This window comes from Eufriesea mexicana, unplaced genomic scaffold (assembly GCF_001483705.2).
Source record: "Eufriesea mexicana isolate 0111107269 unplaced genomic scaffold, ASM148370v2 scaffold620, whole genome shotgun sequence".
NCBI classification, from domain to species: Eukaryota; Metazoa; Arthropoda; class Insecta; order Hymenoptera; family Apidae; genus Eufriesea; species Eufriesea mexicana.
The window spans coordinates 655330-672259 of NW_016908778.1; the positions used below are offsets into that span (position 1 = coordinate 655330).

The 16930-nt window shown below is 27.0% G+C and overlaps 3 protein-coding genes and 1 long non-coding RNA gene across 4 annotated transcripts in view; 3 read left to right on the forward strand and 1 right to left on the reverse strand.

The window, feature by feature from the left end:
• The first annotated feature begins 4803 nt into the window (after positions 1-4803).
• LOC108546194 (uncharacterized) lies at positions 4804-5825 on the forward strand. Its single transcript, XR_001890125.1, has 3 exons — positions 4804-4945; positions 5160-5309; positions 5720-5825. It is a non-coding gene; the product is annotated as an uncharacterized LOC108546194 (long non-coding RNA).
• A 5936-nt stretch (positions 5826-11761) lies between these two features.
• Positions 11762-13454, forward strand: LOC108546191 (zinc finger HIT domain-containing protein 3). Its single transcript, XM_017898140.1, has 2 exons — positions 11762-11866; positions 13044-13454. The coding sequence occupies exons 1-2, from the start codon at positions 11796-11798 to the stop codon at positions 13381-13383; spliced, it is 411 nt and encodes a 136-aa protein (XP_017753629.1). The 5' UTR covers positions 11762-11795; the 3' UTR covers positions 13384-13454.
• Positions 13455-14190: 736 nt separating this feature from the next.
• LOC108546177 (zinc finger HIT domain-containing protein 3-like) lies at positions 14191-14612 on the forward strand. The gene has a single exon (XM_017898125.1). The coding sequence runs from the start codon at positions 14191-14193 to the stop codon at positions 14539-14541; it is 351 nt and encodes a 116-aa protein (XP_017753614.1). The 3' UTR covers positions 14542-14612.
• Positions 14613-15434: 822 nt separating this feature from the next.
• LOC108546181 (beta-glucuronidase) overlaps positions 15435-16930 on the reverse strand; it is a 25089-nt gene continuing 23593 nt past the window's right edge. The window contains exons 8-10 of the mRNA XM_017898129.1: positions 16615-16803; positions 15731-15869; positions 15435-15653 (exon numbers count right to left, since the gene is read on the reverse strand). Of these exons, the coding sequence (XP_017753618.1) occupies positions 15475-15653; positions 15731-15869; positions 16615-16803 (507 nt within the window). The 3' untranslated portion in view covers positions 15435-15474. The remainder of the gene's footprint in view (positions 15654-15730; positions 15870-16614; positions 16804-16930) is intronic.

Genomic DNA, 16930 nt, shown 5'->3' on the forward strand with positions numbered 1-16930 from the left:
ATATATATATTTTAATATTAAATATATGACATATCTATTTTTAAAGTTTGAATTATGTATATGTAAATGTATATTGCATAATGCATATATATACATATACATTATTATATATACGATATTATATTCATTTTTAGAATTTAGATTATGTCTACCAGACACTCTTTTTACACGGTACTCTTTTTGTACGATTCACGTATACGGTTTCTTTTCAACACGGTTTACTCACTTTTACACGTTTTACTCACTTTTGTACGTTTTTTAACACATTTCGTTTAGTCACGCGATTTTTTAAACATGTTTTATTCATATTTGCACAATTCCTTGAATACAATTTGTTTATTTTTACCTTCAAACCCAGAACACCGATAAACATTCAAAAATATTGTTATCAAATGCGGTTTTGTATTTTAAATTGCTTCTTTTATTGTTTGTTTTAGTTTAACACGAGTTTTATGCTTCGTTATAATTAACAATTATATAAATAACAATTGTTTCTTGACTTTTTATTTTTATAGATTTTTTTTTGCACGGTACATTGTGTAAAAAGAGTCCCAATTGTATATATACGTTCAACTTAAGACTTTTTCCAATATTATTGAAATATAACGATGAAAAAGTTAATTAAATTAATAAAACTTGTCGAGTGTTTTTATTAAGAAATATTATTTTATATGTAAAAGTTGTTTCGTTTATTAAAGAAAATTTTTAAAAGGTTATGGAAAATTATTAATATTGTATATTTTGGGGGAAAAAATGAATAAAAATTTATTCCTCTGAAGAAAAAATAAAAAATGTTTATCTTATCGAATGAAATTTGCAATTACGTTCTAATAAATATAAATATTAATTTTAACATATATGAAAACGATTAAAAAACATTTTCACTATTGTCTATAATTAAAAAATCGGTAATAATAGTTAATAAAAAAGAAATTTTTGGACAAATCCTCGGACAATTCTTGCACTATAATGTAACCTTTATGCTTTTTGTTACCATTCGGCATCTGCACTTTTCTTTCATTCTTTACCCTTACACATTTCTTACTTATGACTAAATAGTTTCTACAAACATGTGTATGTAAACACTGTCAGTTAAATATATAGTACACACAAAACGGTACTTTTCGAAGAAGAAATATCCGAGACGGTTAACATTAAACTAGGGCTTAAACCTATCTCAATGATGTACTGTAATATGGTTAGTAGAAAAGAAATCAAGGTTAAGACATTTCGTACGATTTTAATCGATACTTGAACTCTGTCGATATTTCCTTTGACTCGATTCTCGTTGCTCGAAGTACGTATACACAATGCATATTCGATACCACATACTTTTCGATTTATGTTTCGAAGAATCGCAGACAAAACGATAAAAGAACCTCATAAGTGATGTAAATCACGATAACGGTGAGAATAAAAAAGGTAAACGAAACCAAAGTCAGACTTTGACCTCCCATACGTTTCACGTAATCTACTTTACCGACATACGATGTATACGCATACTGTACGTTCGAACACCATGCGTAAGAAATGAGAAACTGGAACGTAAATTGCTCGGTATTTGGTTGGAAATGAGGTTTCGTATCAGAAGGTAACACGAATGTTTCTTTTGAGACATAAAATTGTCTTAGATATCCAATATTATTGAAATATAACGATGAAAAAGTTAATTAAATTAATAAAACTTGTCGAGTGTTTTTATTAAGAAATATTATTTTATATGTAAAAGTTGTTTCGTTTATTAAAGAAAATTTTTAAAAGGTTATGGAAAATTATTAATATTGTATATTTTGGGGGAAAAAATGAATAAAAATTTATTCCTCTGAAGAAAAAATAAAAAATGTTTATCTTATCGAATGAAATTTGCAATTACGTTCTAATAAATATAAATATTAATTTTAACATATATGAAAACGATTAAAAAACATTTTCACTATTGTCTATAATTAAAAAATCGGTAATAATAGTTAATAAAAAAGAAATTTTTGGACAAATCCTCGGACAATTCTTGCACTATAATGTAACCTTTATGCTTTTTGTTACCATTCGGCATCTGCACTTTTCTTTCATTCTTTACCCTTACACATTTCTTACTTATGACTAAATAGTTTCTACAAACATGTGTATGTAAACACTGTCAGTTAAATATATAGTACACACAAAACGGTACTTTTCGAAGAAGAAATATCCGAGACGGTTAACATTAAACTAGGGCTTAAACCTATCTCAATGATGTACTGTAATATGGTTAGTAGAAAAGAAATCAAGGTTAAGACATTTCGTACGATTTTAATCGATACTTGAACTCTGTCGATATTTCCTTTGACTCGATTCTCGTTGCTCGAAGTACGTATACACAATGCATATTCGATACCACATACTTTTCGATTTATGTTTCGAAGAATCGCAGACAAAACGATAAAAGAACCTCATAAGTGATGTAAATCACGATAACGGTGAGAATAAAAAAGGTAAACGAAACCAAAGTCAGACTTTGACCTCCCATACGTTTCACGTAATCTACTTTACCGACATACGATGTATACGCATACTGTACGTTCGAACACCATGCGTAAGAAATGAGAAACTGGAACGTAAATTGCTCGGTATTTGGTTGGAAATGAGGTTTCGTATCAGAAGGTAACACGAATGTTTCTTTTGAGACATAAAATTGTCTTAGATAGTTCGAAGAAAGAAAGGACGATGAAAATAGATACGAGGGGGCCTCGATTGTTCAATCTTTTTGCTTTGTCGAGCAGATCGTTCTCGGAACTTTTCCTAGGAGCGGTTGCTTCGAGTTTCCGCGTTCCAGGATCGCACTCAATTCTACGGCAACAGGATGAGAGAATGCTCCGCATACCGACCGTGGCTGCATTCCAAAGTTATTCAACTGCTAACGCAGTTGTTTGTCCTCATTTCGATTCGATCCTCTCGTGTTTCTTTTCAACTCCAGACAAATAGTGGTAGAAACGATATAAGAAGGAGTGTATGAATATTTTTAAAAGGCGTATTCCATGTTCATTGAGTATCACGTGACCATCCGAGACGTACATATTTCTTGCGAGAAAATCAGGGTAACGTATTCAAAGTTCATGCATCGGTATGGAAGATGTCAATTCGTATTTTTTTAATGATATAAATGTATACTAACGTATATTTAAACTTTATGACAACGTTTTGAAAAATGTCTCGAACAAGATACTTGTTTATTTTCATAATATAATAATAATAGTTTGATAATATTCATAACATAACCTTCGTTGAATAAATTTAGTGTAGGAACGTGGTGAAAATTTTACTAGCGATCGTTATGCATGTGCGTAATGCTACGACACGACAATAAATGTATAATATATTCTCGTTGTTTAAATAGCAATTTTATTACTTTTGATTAATCCTGAAATGAAATTTAATTTCCTTAACAAATTTTTAATTTTCATTTAATTAAAATTAATGATCCTTTTCTACATTCAAATAATATGCACGTAATTATGCACGTAATTTACGCGAATTATTTTTGTCATTTTTTTTTTCATTTCTTTTTTTGGTTTATATAAATCAAATAGTAGCATTGCAATAAAAATAAATTGCCATTATATTAAATTGTTTATTGCGCAAGAAAGAAATTTGAAAAATTAATAATACCTCAAATTCATTTAAAATATATACACACACACTCGTATGTTATCCTACATTTATTTACAGTTATAAAAGAAGAATGAATGAATATTCACCACTTCAGAAAAACGTCTGAACATTAACCTTCAAGGAAGTTAGCTCTCATAAGTACCCTGTTTCTTACTACAACGTAATAGGATTATAAGTATTTCTCAATATCATTATCTTTTTAAATCATTTTTTTATTTTCGAATTGTCAACTAATAATTAGCAAACATTTCTACTGCGTTTCTATTCAATAAAATGTACCGAGTAATTGAATTTCGTTACAACTGGTCTTTTTTATTTTAACACTACAGTTACCAAAATTTGAAACATTAAGTTTTATATTTATTATTATATTCCTATTTCTATTTATATATTTATTTATCATATTTTATATTTAACGAATAAAATAATTTATCGACAATAGTTATCGATTTATATCGTATTTATTGAATGAAATTTAACGATTTTTTGCTGTTTGTTCCGTTTCAGGTAAAATACACCTCTTTACGCTGGAAATAAGAAACTGATATGTTTGTAGATTTGCGATGTAAATATTTCGATTTTAGCCAATTTCAAGGTCGAATCTAACACTCGTCAAATTCTTTCCACCACTAGTTACGAAACTGACGCGAAACGTATTCGACTCAAAACGTTGATAAAAAATATTTATTAGCGTTTTTCAAGTATTAATTTCTCTAATTGCAAATAAACAGGTTATGTGGTACATTACTTAGCCTAACGCATTAACATTTTTCTCGGCAATCTTTCCTAACCTTATTCGAATCGACGTATTAATGAATTCACGAGCAAGAATGAACTCTGCTCTGCTGTAAGAGATTTGCACGTTTACCGCAAAATGTCATAGATTAGAAGCAAGGTAGAGCGGATAATCGACTTTCATAGCCCGGATACGGAAAGGATGTGGAAGAGCAGAAGTAGAACGTGTCGACAAAAGTAACTAGCACGAATTTCGATTGCGTTGTAGCCCTACATGAATATTTCTGTTCATCGTAACCGATCGAAATGCCAATGATTCGTGCTATTCGTCCGATAGATAGAGGCAGCGTCGTTCACACGGGAAAACAAACGTGCACGAGGTGGTTCTAAATAACGTCAGCGTAAAAATTAGAATTACCGACTGACGTACACTTTATTGAAACAAGTGTTCTTGCTAAATCTGGCGCGTCACGATAATAAGTCGAGTAAATTGGTATGGACGTTCGTGCATACGTTTCGAATATACAGCAACGTGTTACAGATAATTCGTATGGTTGAAAATGTAAGTAGCTTTATCTTTATAATGTATCGCAGAAATCGGTGTATTGGTGAAGTAACTCGAAGGTTAAAATTAATCTCGAAGCGTACGAAAATCATTGAACATACTTATCTTGTTAGCACAAGCACGCCGTTTACATCCACGTGAGCGCGCGCGGTGTCCGATTACCGATGTGGCTAAAATTTCGTTCTCTTCCTTTGTCCATTCTAACTTTCAGAAATAACAAATTACACACGAACCAGTGGACAACGGTCAGGCTGGCTCGATCACGTGAAACGAAGATACGAGCACAAGCGTAAATAACTGGCAACTGGATAGAATAGCAATTTCGAGTGACGTCGGCGTGTCGCGCACCTGAAACCGGCAAGTAGGTCACTGTCATTCCCTTTGGACGATTTGCGAAGAGGAAGTCGCGAGCGGATATAGTGTCTCCATCTCTGGCACGACTGGCACGCTGGCCGCGAAGTTGACGTTGCGAAGTGCTGGAAAGAACTGGCCAACCAGAAGCCAACGAAACAAGATTCCTGCTATTCCTTCCTCCTCTTGAGTTCACCGTTGCCTTGCCTTGCCTTGCCTTGCCTTGCCTTGCCTTGTCTTGTCTTGTCTTGTCTTGTCTTTGCTATGCTTTGCCTTGTCTTGCTATGCTTTGCCTTGTCTTGCTATGCCTTGCTTTACCTTGTTATGCCTTACCTTGTTATGCCTTGCATTGCCTTACTCGACCTTGTTTTACCTTGTCTCGTCTTGCTGTACCTTGACTTACCTTGCTTTACCTTTCAGCGCCCTGCCAACGTCATCGTACGCGATCATCGTCGTGGCTCGTCATCTAACTTTATGTTGCATCTGACGTCACTCGAATAACTCAAACGGCATCAGCGACGCGGCACCTTCCACATCGTGACAAGACAAGATTATGATTCCTGCGTTTTACGATATGACAATAATAAATTATCGTAAATTATCGCTAGCTGTTGAAAATCTAATGGCAAGTTTAGATGGGATTGGGACTACGAGATAGTCGTAACAGTAAAGCTAGGATTAAGTGACAAGAGTAGTATGTAATTTGGGATCTTAAAATAGGAACTTGTGCAATATTGTCGTGATACATGTACGCTGCGTATATTTTTTAAAAAATACTGGGTCGATGTAATTGAAATTGTAGAATTTATCTAACAAATTTTTGCATAATTTTTGTATGATAAAGTGTGATCAGAGTTAGAGTGAATTATATATGTATATAAAATTATTTGTGAAACTAACATTTAACTAATAACGAATATTTATTAAACTTGAAATATTTTTAATTATCTTCTCAAATTGTGCGATATTAAAATATTTATCTTGACAAATTTTATATTATTGTACATCAAAGAGAATATTTATTTTTATCTATATTATTTATAATAGGAATGTGCTATTTTATTTAAAATTTTACACTTTTTTTCTTTTTCATGTTCGAAGTTGCAAGTAAAGAAATAAATTAACTTTTTAAATAAAAATTTCATCGATATAATCTTCAATTTATATTTAAAAATAGTTTTTTATATGTGAACATACGTAAGCATACGATTAATTTGCGCTTGTAATTAGCATTGTGTAATATTAAACATAATTGGCTAATAAGTTGTGTTTGATCATAGATGTTCTTGTTAATGTTATTTTTAATATTCAATAACATCATCGATAGAATTATTCCCACGAACAAAATATACTATAAAGAAATATGATTCACATGTGACGTAACGTGAACGTAACGGTACATCTGATTTTAAATCGCTCATAATTTATTGGGACAATATTTCAGTTTAATTAATATGTTGAATAAATGATCGACGGATATCTAACTAATAACTGTTACTAACAAAATAATTTAATTCTATTGCAATATCGAAAATAAAATTAATAGGTAATTAAAAGAACTTGTTTTTTAATAGCGAACACTTGTTTCAAAATATGATTACAAATTGATAAGAAACTCATCGAATAACTCACGAATAATTCATTCTAAATTATAATTACGATTTTATATAACATTATAAAGCATATGTAACTTTAAAAAAGAAAAATTTTCTCGTCATTTGCACTATATGTACTACGTTTGTACTATTTATGAATGGAATTTGACAATTTTATTTTTCACTCCTTTTTCTTATAACTTACATAATTAGATACGGTGGACTTTTGATAAAAGTTCTATTTTTAAAATGACGTGTAACGTTTTCTATTTTTATATCATTTCTGTTGAATGTACATGTAAACACTGAAATATTCAAAAAATTATTTTAATTAATATTACATTCTTGGGAAAATACATTTTTGTAAAAAGTAATAAAATACTAATGGTTTTAGAAATATATGACAAAATTACTTTATCTTTAATATTGCTTTTTATAGTAATAAATATACTTAAGATATATAAAAATCTGGCTTTTACAGTAATAAAGTAATATCGCAAATCAAACTTTAACGTTAAAATTATAAAGTCACTATAATATATAAATTATTTATATTTGAAAGGTGCATAATTTACACTTCGTATACTATTAACTGTAAATTCTACAAGACTTCGTAAAACGATACTTTTTCTTATTTATTTTTTTTTTTTAATTTTTATGTACACTTTGTTGCGTACTTGTGATTTTTCATTCGATTCAGTCTTTGATTGCAAAAATTTTCTGTCATATTTAACAATATTTAAACGCTAAATGTCGCATGTAAACGTTATTAATGTCATAATACAAAATAACTTACGAATATTAATTGATTTTTGATGACATACATAAATTAATTTCCCATTTGTAATACTGCAAGTAATATTTAGCATACCCTGATTATTTCGAATAGATTTTCTTTAATTTTTTTCCATGTAATTTGAATAACTTTTTTCCTAAATTAACAAAATTTTAATCGGCGACTATAAATATTTCTAACGCACAATAACGCAAATAATATTTGAAATAATACCACGAATGCATGTCCATTTTTTAACTTAAATGAAGATTGTATATATCGTATCTTTTTGTCAAGTAATGTATTCATTTATTAAAAAATGCTCATATGTATATCTCTATCACTTTATGCAATTTTAAATATTACTTAAAAGTAAAGTAAATATTACTTAAAACTATTACTTACATTATAACCCAGATAATTTCTATGATAAAAATGTGTTTTAGTTACATACTATGCCTATTAATAATGAAACTTAAATTAAAATGAAATTATATACTATTATGCGAAAATTACGTATCACGATAATTATTAAGAAAATATTGTTCATCACGATATCAAATTAAAATAAAATAGGTTCAAATTATAAATTTATTAATTAATTTAATAAGAATTATTGTTACGTTATTATAATAAATTATGTAAACTAAATTATATGAAATAATTAATTATATGAAATTATTATAATAATGAATGCGGATATGTCTGAAAAATACCTCGAGTATGCTTTGTTATTCGAGTACGGTTTATAGATAACACGATAATAATATTACAAATTATAGTATGATGTATTATATGGTATATACATATATATAAACGATCTCTTTAATAAATCAGATTTTTATTTTTAATATTTTAACTTCAAAAATTATTGCATAAGAAATACATACGTTGTATATCAAATTTAATGTTATTCTCTATATCATAAATATAAATATTAATAACCAATCTCTTACTCTCTACTCTCACATTCTCCAACACGAAACTATCTAAAATATTCAACTTAAAACAAAAACAAAAAATCTGACGAAACTACTAAATTCTATCAATAAACCAATTTTCTTCTAAAGATTCTCTAAAAATTCTTTCAAGACACAAAAAATTCTTTCAAGAGATAAAGAAAAAATAATAAAAGATCCTAAAAACATCCTAAAGTGAGACAATCAGAGGCTTAAGCCAACGTATTTTAATTTCCTACAGAAATGAATATAAAACTAAAAAAAGAATACTAAAGTAAGCGAAGAATTGTGAACAGATCCAAAAGTAGAATCGTATACGGGACTCGTTATCGGTCCGATTGTGTTCGGTTGTCCGGCTATCCGGCTGCCGGAGCAGTCGTATCAAGATGTGTCAACGTCACGGTTGGTGATGGTATTCCGGTCGACGTTGGTAGCACTGCTAGGTCGGTTAACCTGGCCCAGAAACTAAGCCGGAACTACTTACTGGAGGAATCAATGACCTTGGCACGAGTAACGCCAGGACATGCGATCGTTTGCGAGGAAGAAAGTCCATTCGCATTTGTTGTGCTATGGAGCGGAATCGAAAATTTCACGCTCGCAACTAGGGCCTTTTATTCGAAATAAGCATGGGGCAGTACGAAAGTGGAGATCCAGACGAAACACTGTTCTAATAACACTTTGAAGAAGTATTCGGCAATTGTACGAATCAAATATTCGAATCGAACTTTTTTACGTTGGTTGGAATTAAATCATTTTTGAAAAAGAATAATTATTAGATTCTTTTTCTGAACTGTGGATACGAATATGGAAAAATTCATTCATCACCTGATTTCGAAATTAGGTTAGGTTTAGGTTAGGATAAAGTAATAACAGCGTGTTCTAATTAAACTTTTTTACATGTTAATAGAAACAGTCTAGTGATTAAACTAAAGTGGTGAATTAAAATGTGGTAGTTTATGAAATAGTAAATTTAAGAGAATGATTATTTCATGATTCTGGAAATAAATTGTACGCATTTAACAATAAGTAGATGATGATTTATCTATGATAAGTTGATACGAGTTTTTTATAATTACAAAAATATTATTAAACATTAAATAAATTAAGTGGAATAAAATTAATAAAATTAATTATAGCTTAGAATATAAGCTGTAAACGATAAATATAAAGTCGATAACTTCTGATGCTTTCTGTTTACTCGAATATTTTATTTATTTACTTATTTGCAATTGAAATTTGAAAACGTTCTTAAATACCGTTACTGCATTGTACTTTTCCAAACTAAATTTGTAAATGCCGAGTGCAATAATCACTCTAATAAAATAATATAAAATTTCCTATTTGATTTTCTGCAACACCGAAACACCTGTTTTTAACAATAATCCAAGAAAAAAGTGGTTTTTGTAGAACTATAACTTAATTTTTAAACCAACTATGAAAGTCCGCACAATGATATAACAAATCTAATAAATACACAAAATGTAATATTTTTAATAATTTTTTAAGTCATTTTTTAAAGTAACTACCTTATACTATTTTACATTTTTTTATAACATTTTTTAATCATTTCTTTATATTACAGTCATTTCACATTTAAATCAGCCATTAATTATTAATTATATATTTTAATTAAAATGAAAGAAAATATACAATAAAAATACTCTAGTATATCAAATGTTTTAATAAAGAATTATTGCAACTGATATTATTAGATAACATTAATAGTTAATGGTGGACTTATGTTCTCATAACTATTGCTAATAAAAGGTATGTATAAAATTTATTGTTGCTGTTTTCAATTATCGTAGAATAAATATCTATGTTCCGAAAACATAGTAAGATATTTCTAAAGATAAGAACCTGTTAAAATAAGGAAATGAAACTCATGCTATAAGTCACATTATCATTATTATCACTATATTTTATCTAAACATTGCAGTAATTATATGCTATGCGAAATCTGTAGATTAATCGCTAATTTATCTAGCATTGCAAATTAGTTTACAGATTTTAAGGATATTTCCATGTTAATTTATGTGTTCCATACGCTTGAAATTAATACTGTTCAATATTTTGTTTAAGGAAATAGTACATGATATATGATACAAATTAGACTATTTAGATGCTAAGCAAATTGTTCAATTATAACGACGCAGTAAATATTAATAACACGTTCGAATTCCGCCTTGACGTTTCTCCGTGAAAATAGTTGCGAATCATGGCGAGAATGCTAACTTCGACAAGATTTCGAATACCAGACAAGAAAACGACGATAAATATGCATAACTTAGAAAAGGAATTAATTCTTTGAATATTGATAATAACATTTCATTGCATTTCTTTTTTTTTTGTCTAATATAAATTTATATAAAATTATAATGTATAAATTTTTTTAATATATGCATACATACATATATATGTATATTTGTTTAAATTTGCTATATTGGTATATATATTTATTACATTTATCGAAACAAAAATTAAGTAGATAATAAAAGTAAAAATATTATATATAACGAAATGTAAATTTGTACACGTTTCAAAATTTATATATAAATCTATAAAGTGTATAAATATATGTTTTATTTATACATCTACATATTTAATTATAGCACTATAATTTGTGATTGAAAGTCAGCATTGTATAAATATTTGCAAAAATTGAATCACGTGTTGTTAAAGATTACATTTTTTCTTTGTAATTATAGCTAAATTTGTAATAATGTAATATATCATAGCAAATAAATATATTTTTTCATAAATTTTAATTATATGTTCTATTTTATGATAGATAATATCGTATCTAAAACTGACGCCAGTTCAAATTGATCTAAAGAAATTTTTAATAAGAGAAAGTAGATATAAAATTTCATATTTCAAGAAATCTTTGAAAGTTAGCTTGAATGAGCATGAGAACTGAAATTTAATAACTTTGATCAATTAATGATTATAATTTTGATTTACCAATCGACGATTATAATTTTAACCTACACGATTTTTATATTACTATTTTGCAATCTTTCCTGTGAAAAATAATAGACTTTTTTCGTTCATGACTCGCATTCCGCGATAGACATGTGATCAAACGTAGCAATCATAAACATTCTATACAATGTGTAATTAGAAAGTAATTTGAAAAAGACAATTATTGGGAACGTTAAGTTAAAATGGCAAAAATTTGTAACGTATGCGGAAAACCAGAGTGTTTATATAAATGTCCTATATGTAGAGAACCGTAGTAAGTATCTTAGAGGTTATGTTAATGATTTTAGACAGCTTTTAATATGTGAATGCAACCAACATATTATAGTATTGTTATTGAATTTACTGTAACTTTTATATTACGTTTGCTATATTTAAACAAAATTAAAAAATTTTGTACATTGTAATTTATTCATTCAATCTATTAATTCACATTCTACCATATACAATTAGATGTTATTGTTTATTTATATTTATAACATTATATATTACAATTTTAATTTTTGAGTGTATAAATATGTATTTTATCGATCTGTAGTTATAATTTTACTTTATTTATTTATCTGTTATTTTTATTCTTTTTGTTGTAACTTCAATTTCAAAGAGAATAAATTAATAGAGGAATATATGTATAGAAATATTTTTCAAAAAACAAATATTAATATCAAAGTTTCAAACACAAACTTGTACTGAAAAAGCTTAAGATAATAACATGATTTATTTCTAATTAAAAAGTTTGATAAATATATTTATTAGTAATATCGATATAGTTTAATATGTAGGAATTTATGTATGGTCATAAATATAGTAACATACAATGTAAACATGATAATTTAAGAATACATTAAGAATGAATTTTAATGAAATTTAATTTGTAATAGAGAGATAAGGTAAAAGAATCATGCGAAGAGAGGAATAAAAGAACTTTAATATTCAAATAATTTTATTCTTACAATATTATAATCTTTATTTGTGACATTAATAAGATAAAAGTCACAATTTGATTACTCAAAAGTTATATTGTTTGTACAATTTAGGTTATATTATATGAAAACTTTAAATATTTTTTTTGCAAACAAAGTTTTCTATGTATGACATTTCAATTTTTAAATACTTTTTCTAAATATTGTTATAATAAAATTATAATTCAATAATTATTTAATAATAAAGTATACATTTAGATAACATTATCTGTATTAAATGAAATGTATTTTTTGATATATTGTATTATATATTATATATGAAAATTTTATTGACGCTATGATAATAAAGAAATAGTAAAATATCACTTTAAGTGGAATAACTGTTTCATGTATATAATTGTTACATAAATTCTATAATTTATAGAATATAAACACTTTCTTAATATTATTTCAAAATTTCTTTAATAATTTTTATATACTGCAATTTATTTAATAATTTATGTGTATTAGTTGTTCCATAGGTTGTTATAAAGAACATAAAGAAAATAAGTGTAAACCATTGGAAGTTCAAGCAAACTTAGAAGATGTTCAAAATTCAACGGATAGTGCCAAATATAAATTTGCAACAGAGGATACAGTTCCCATTGAAAAACTGAAACAACTACGATACAGCAAAGAATTGAAAAACTGCTTACAGAATTTACATGTACGAGATATAATGCGTGCTGTTTTAACTGATAAGGACCCAACAAAAGCCATTGCTTTAGCTATGACTGAACCAATTTTTGTGGAAATGGCAGATGCATGTTTGAATGTTGTCGAACCTCAAATTAATGATGAATCATGTTAACGTATGTAGATCTATATCACATTAGACTTATTAGAATCATTAAATTAATATAATTAAATTTATTATACATGTATAACTCATCCAATATTTATAAGAATAAATGTTTATGTCTATTTTTTTTATAAAACATTTATTAAGAATTTGATGTTATTTTTACGATTATTAAACATAAAAGTACATTGATAATAATTGATATACATACTCACTTATAAGTATTAGAACATTTAAAGAAAATTGTAAACCAGATAAAACGTTGGAAAAATATTTAATATTCTATAAATTCATTTGCGATTTTACGTTATAAATAAACTATGTATTCAGTATTACAATACAAATTTCTACCATTATCTTTAAAAAGATTAAATGTTTTTTAATCTATATCTGCTGCATCTTTCACAACAGCAATCACTACCTTAAGTAATTTTAGATTTTCCACGAAATCATATAATTCTATGCATCAGATTAAAATTTTAGGCAAACATCCTCAGTTTTTTAAAATTAATTCATCTCAAATTTTCTCAGAATTTAGTTTGAGAATATAATACATAACTTTCATAATGTAATACATCATTTTTCTATAACACTTAAAAAGTTTTTACAGACTTTTGCATTTCGATTTATGTTTTGCATTACGGTTATCTTACGTAAATACAAACAAATTAACAAATTAGTTAAATAAGTGGAATAACTGTTTCATGTATATAATTGTTACATAAATTCTATAATTTATAGAATATAAACACTTTCTTAATATTATTTCAAAATTTCTTTAATAATTTTTATATACTGCAATTTATTTAATAATTTATGTGTATTAGTTGTTCCATAGGTTGTTATAAAGAACATAAAGAAAATAAGTGTAAACCATTGGAAGTTCAAGCAAACTTAGAAGATGTTCAAAATTCAACGGATAGTGCCAAATATAAATTTGCAACAGAGGATACAGTTCCCATTGAAAAACTGAAACAACTACGATACAGCAAAGAATTGAAAAACTGCTTACAGAATTTACATGTACGAGATATAATGCGTGCTGTTTTAACTGATAAGGACCCAACAAAAGCCATTGCTTTAGCTATGACTGAACCAATTTTTGTGGAAATGGCAGATGCATGTTTGAATGTTGTCGAACCTCAAATTAATGATGAATCATGTTAACGTATGTAGATCTATATCACATTAGACTTATTAGAATCATTAAATTAATATAATTAAATTTATTATACATGTATAACTCATCCAATATTTATAAGAATAAATGTTTATGTCTATTTTTTTTATAAAACATTTATTAAGAATTTGATGTTATTTTTACGATTATTAAACATAAAAGTACATTGATAATAATTGATATACATACTCACTTATAAGTATTAGAACATTTAAAGAAAATTGTAAACCAGATAAAACGTTGGAAAAATATTTAATATTCTATAAATTCATTTGCGATTTTACGTTATAAATAAACTATGTATTCAGTATTACAATACAAATTTCTACCATTATCTTTAAAAAGATTAAATGTTTTTTAATCTATATCTGCTGCATCTTTCACAACAGCAATCACTACCTTAAGTAATTTTAGATTTTCCACGAAATCATATAATTCTATGCATCAGATTAAAATTTTAGGCAAACATCCTCAGTTTTTTAAAATTAATTCATCTCAAATTTTCTCAGAATTTAGTTTGAGAATATAATACATAACTTTCATAATGTAATACATCATTTTTCTATAACACTTAAAAAGTTTTTACAGACTTTTGCATTTCGATTTATGTTTTGCATTACGGTTATCTTACGTAAATACAAACAAATTAACAAATTAGTTAATAATTAATAAAGTTAGGTATTATGTTTTTTATAAAATAAAGTATTCAAATACTTATAAACGGAAATGTATGTCAGTATAAAAATCAAATAGTACTTCGTCGCTGGAGATGGCAGCATTGTCATAAGAATAGAGCTTACATATTAAAAGAGGAAAGATAAGCAAATAATTTTTGTATAACATTTATGTATATATAGACAAATAACAAACAATTATCTTTAAAGTGATTAACAAAAATAGCAAAATATTAAAAGACGATATTAAAGCTTTGAATGAAAAGAGTAATGCGAAATGTAGTTTTCGAGATCTGTCGGTATTTCTGTTCCATCCAATTCCTTCTGAAGAAAATAATATCTCTTTCGAACATGATAAGCCGCCATTTTTGGTTGTCTGTCTCTTGTAAATACACCCTTTTTGTTGCCACCTACCCTGATGAATGCTGTGAACATTTTTAATGTAATTAGTATTGTCAACTGTTCTTCTCTTTTATATATATATATGATATTTTTTACTTACTTTGAGCTGTTCGAAAATCAGCGAAATTCCAAATAAATTCACCAATAAAAAATCCCTCATTTCTTAATTGGTCGAATGCTTTAAAATGTTTAGATAATAATTCTGTCTGATATTCTTCACTCCATATATATTCAGGCAACTGAAAAATAATTTTTAATAGATTGGAATTTTTTGTAGTAAAATTTTGAAAAATAGTTAGTTGAAAAATACTTAAAATTTTCGTAGTAAAAATTTGAAAAATAGAACGCGTGCAATAAGTTTATGTAAAATAATCATGTAAAAAAAAAAAAATAGAAATATATATTTTTTTTAATATATATTGAAAGTAAATATTATTAAGTAAATATTCAAAGTCAATTTTTTCGACAACGAAGCTTCGAACGAAAAAATTTTATTCTTTATTTTCGATTTGTTTTTTCACGTAGAATCACCCCCTTGCTGGTTGCACTATCGTTACTGGGAACCCTGTATATACAAAGAATTAAATAAAAACATTGTCAGGAACGTAACTATTAACAATATATACAGAGATGTAAAATTCTACACCCTTTTGAATGTTCCATTTGAAATCCTCTTTTAATAAAAGTCTTTGTGAAACCTCCATTAACGAGTTAGATTAAAATAACTAAAATAGTAAAAAAAATAAAATAAAAAAAATAAAATAAAAAAAATAAAAATAAAGTTAAAAAATAAAGATAAGATAATACAGTTTTAATGATCTAAGAAAAAGTAACAAGATATCGTTAATATCAATGGTAATATATATATACATCGCACATAAAAGTATATATCTCAATAATCATTAAAAATTTTAATATTTAATTTACGAAAGTGCAATTGCTTCTGATTTAATCCACATGATATATAATTGTTCAACAGCTTACTTCGTGTAATCCAGGTATAGTATCAGCTCCATACTCGGACATAAGTACAGGCTTATTATATTTTCTATGCCACGCTTCAGCCTCTCCTATCACTCTGCTCGTTATTGTATCGAGTCGCCCTGGGTTATTGTACCAAGCATTATAACGATTAAAGCTAATTACATCAAGGTATTCGCCAGCTTTATCTTCCTGCAAGATAATCATATGCTTTTTTAAAAATAATTGCCTATCTTATTTATTTATATTATATTATATTTATTTTTATATTATATTATATTTATTTTTATATTATATTATATTTATTTTTATATTATAT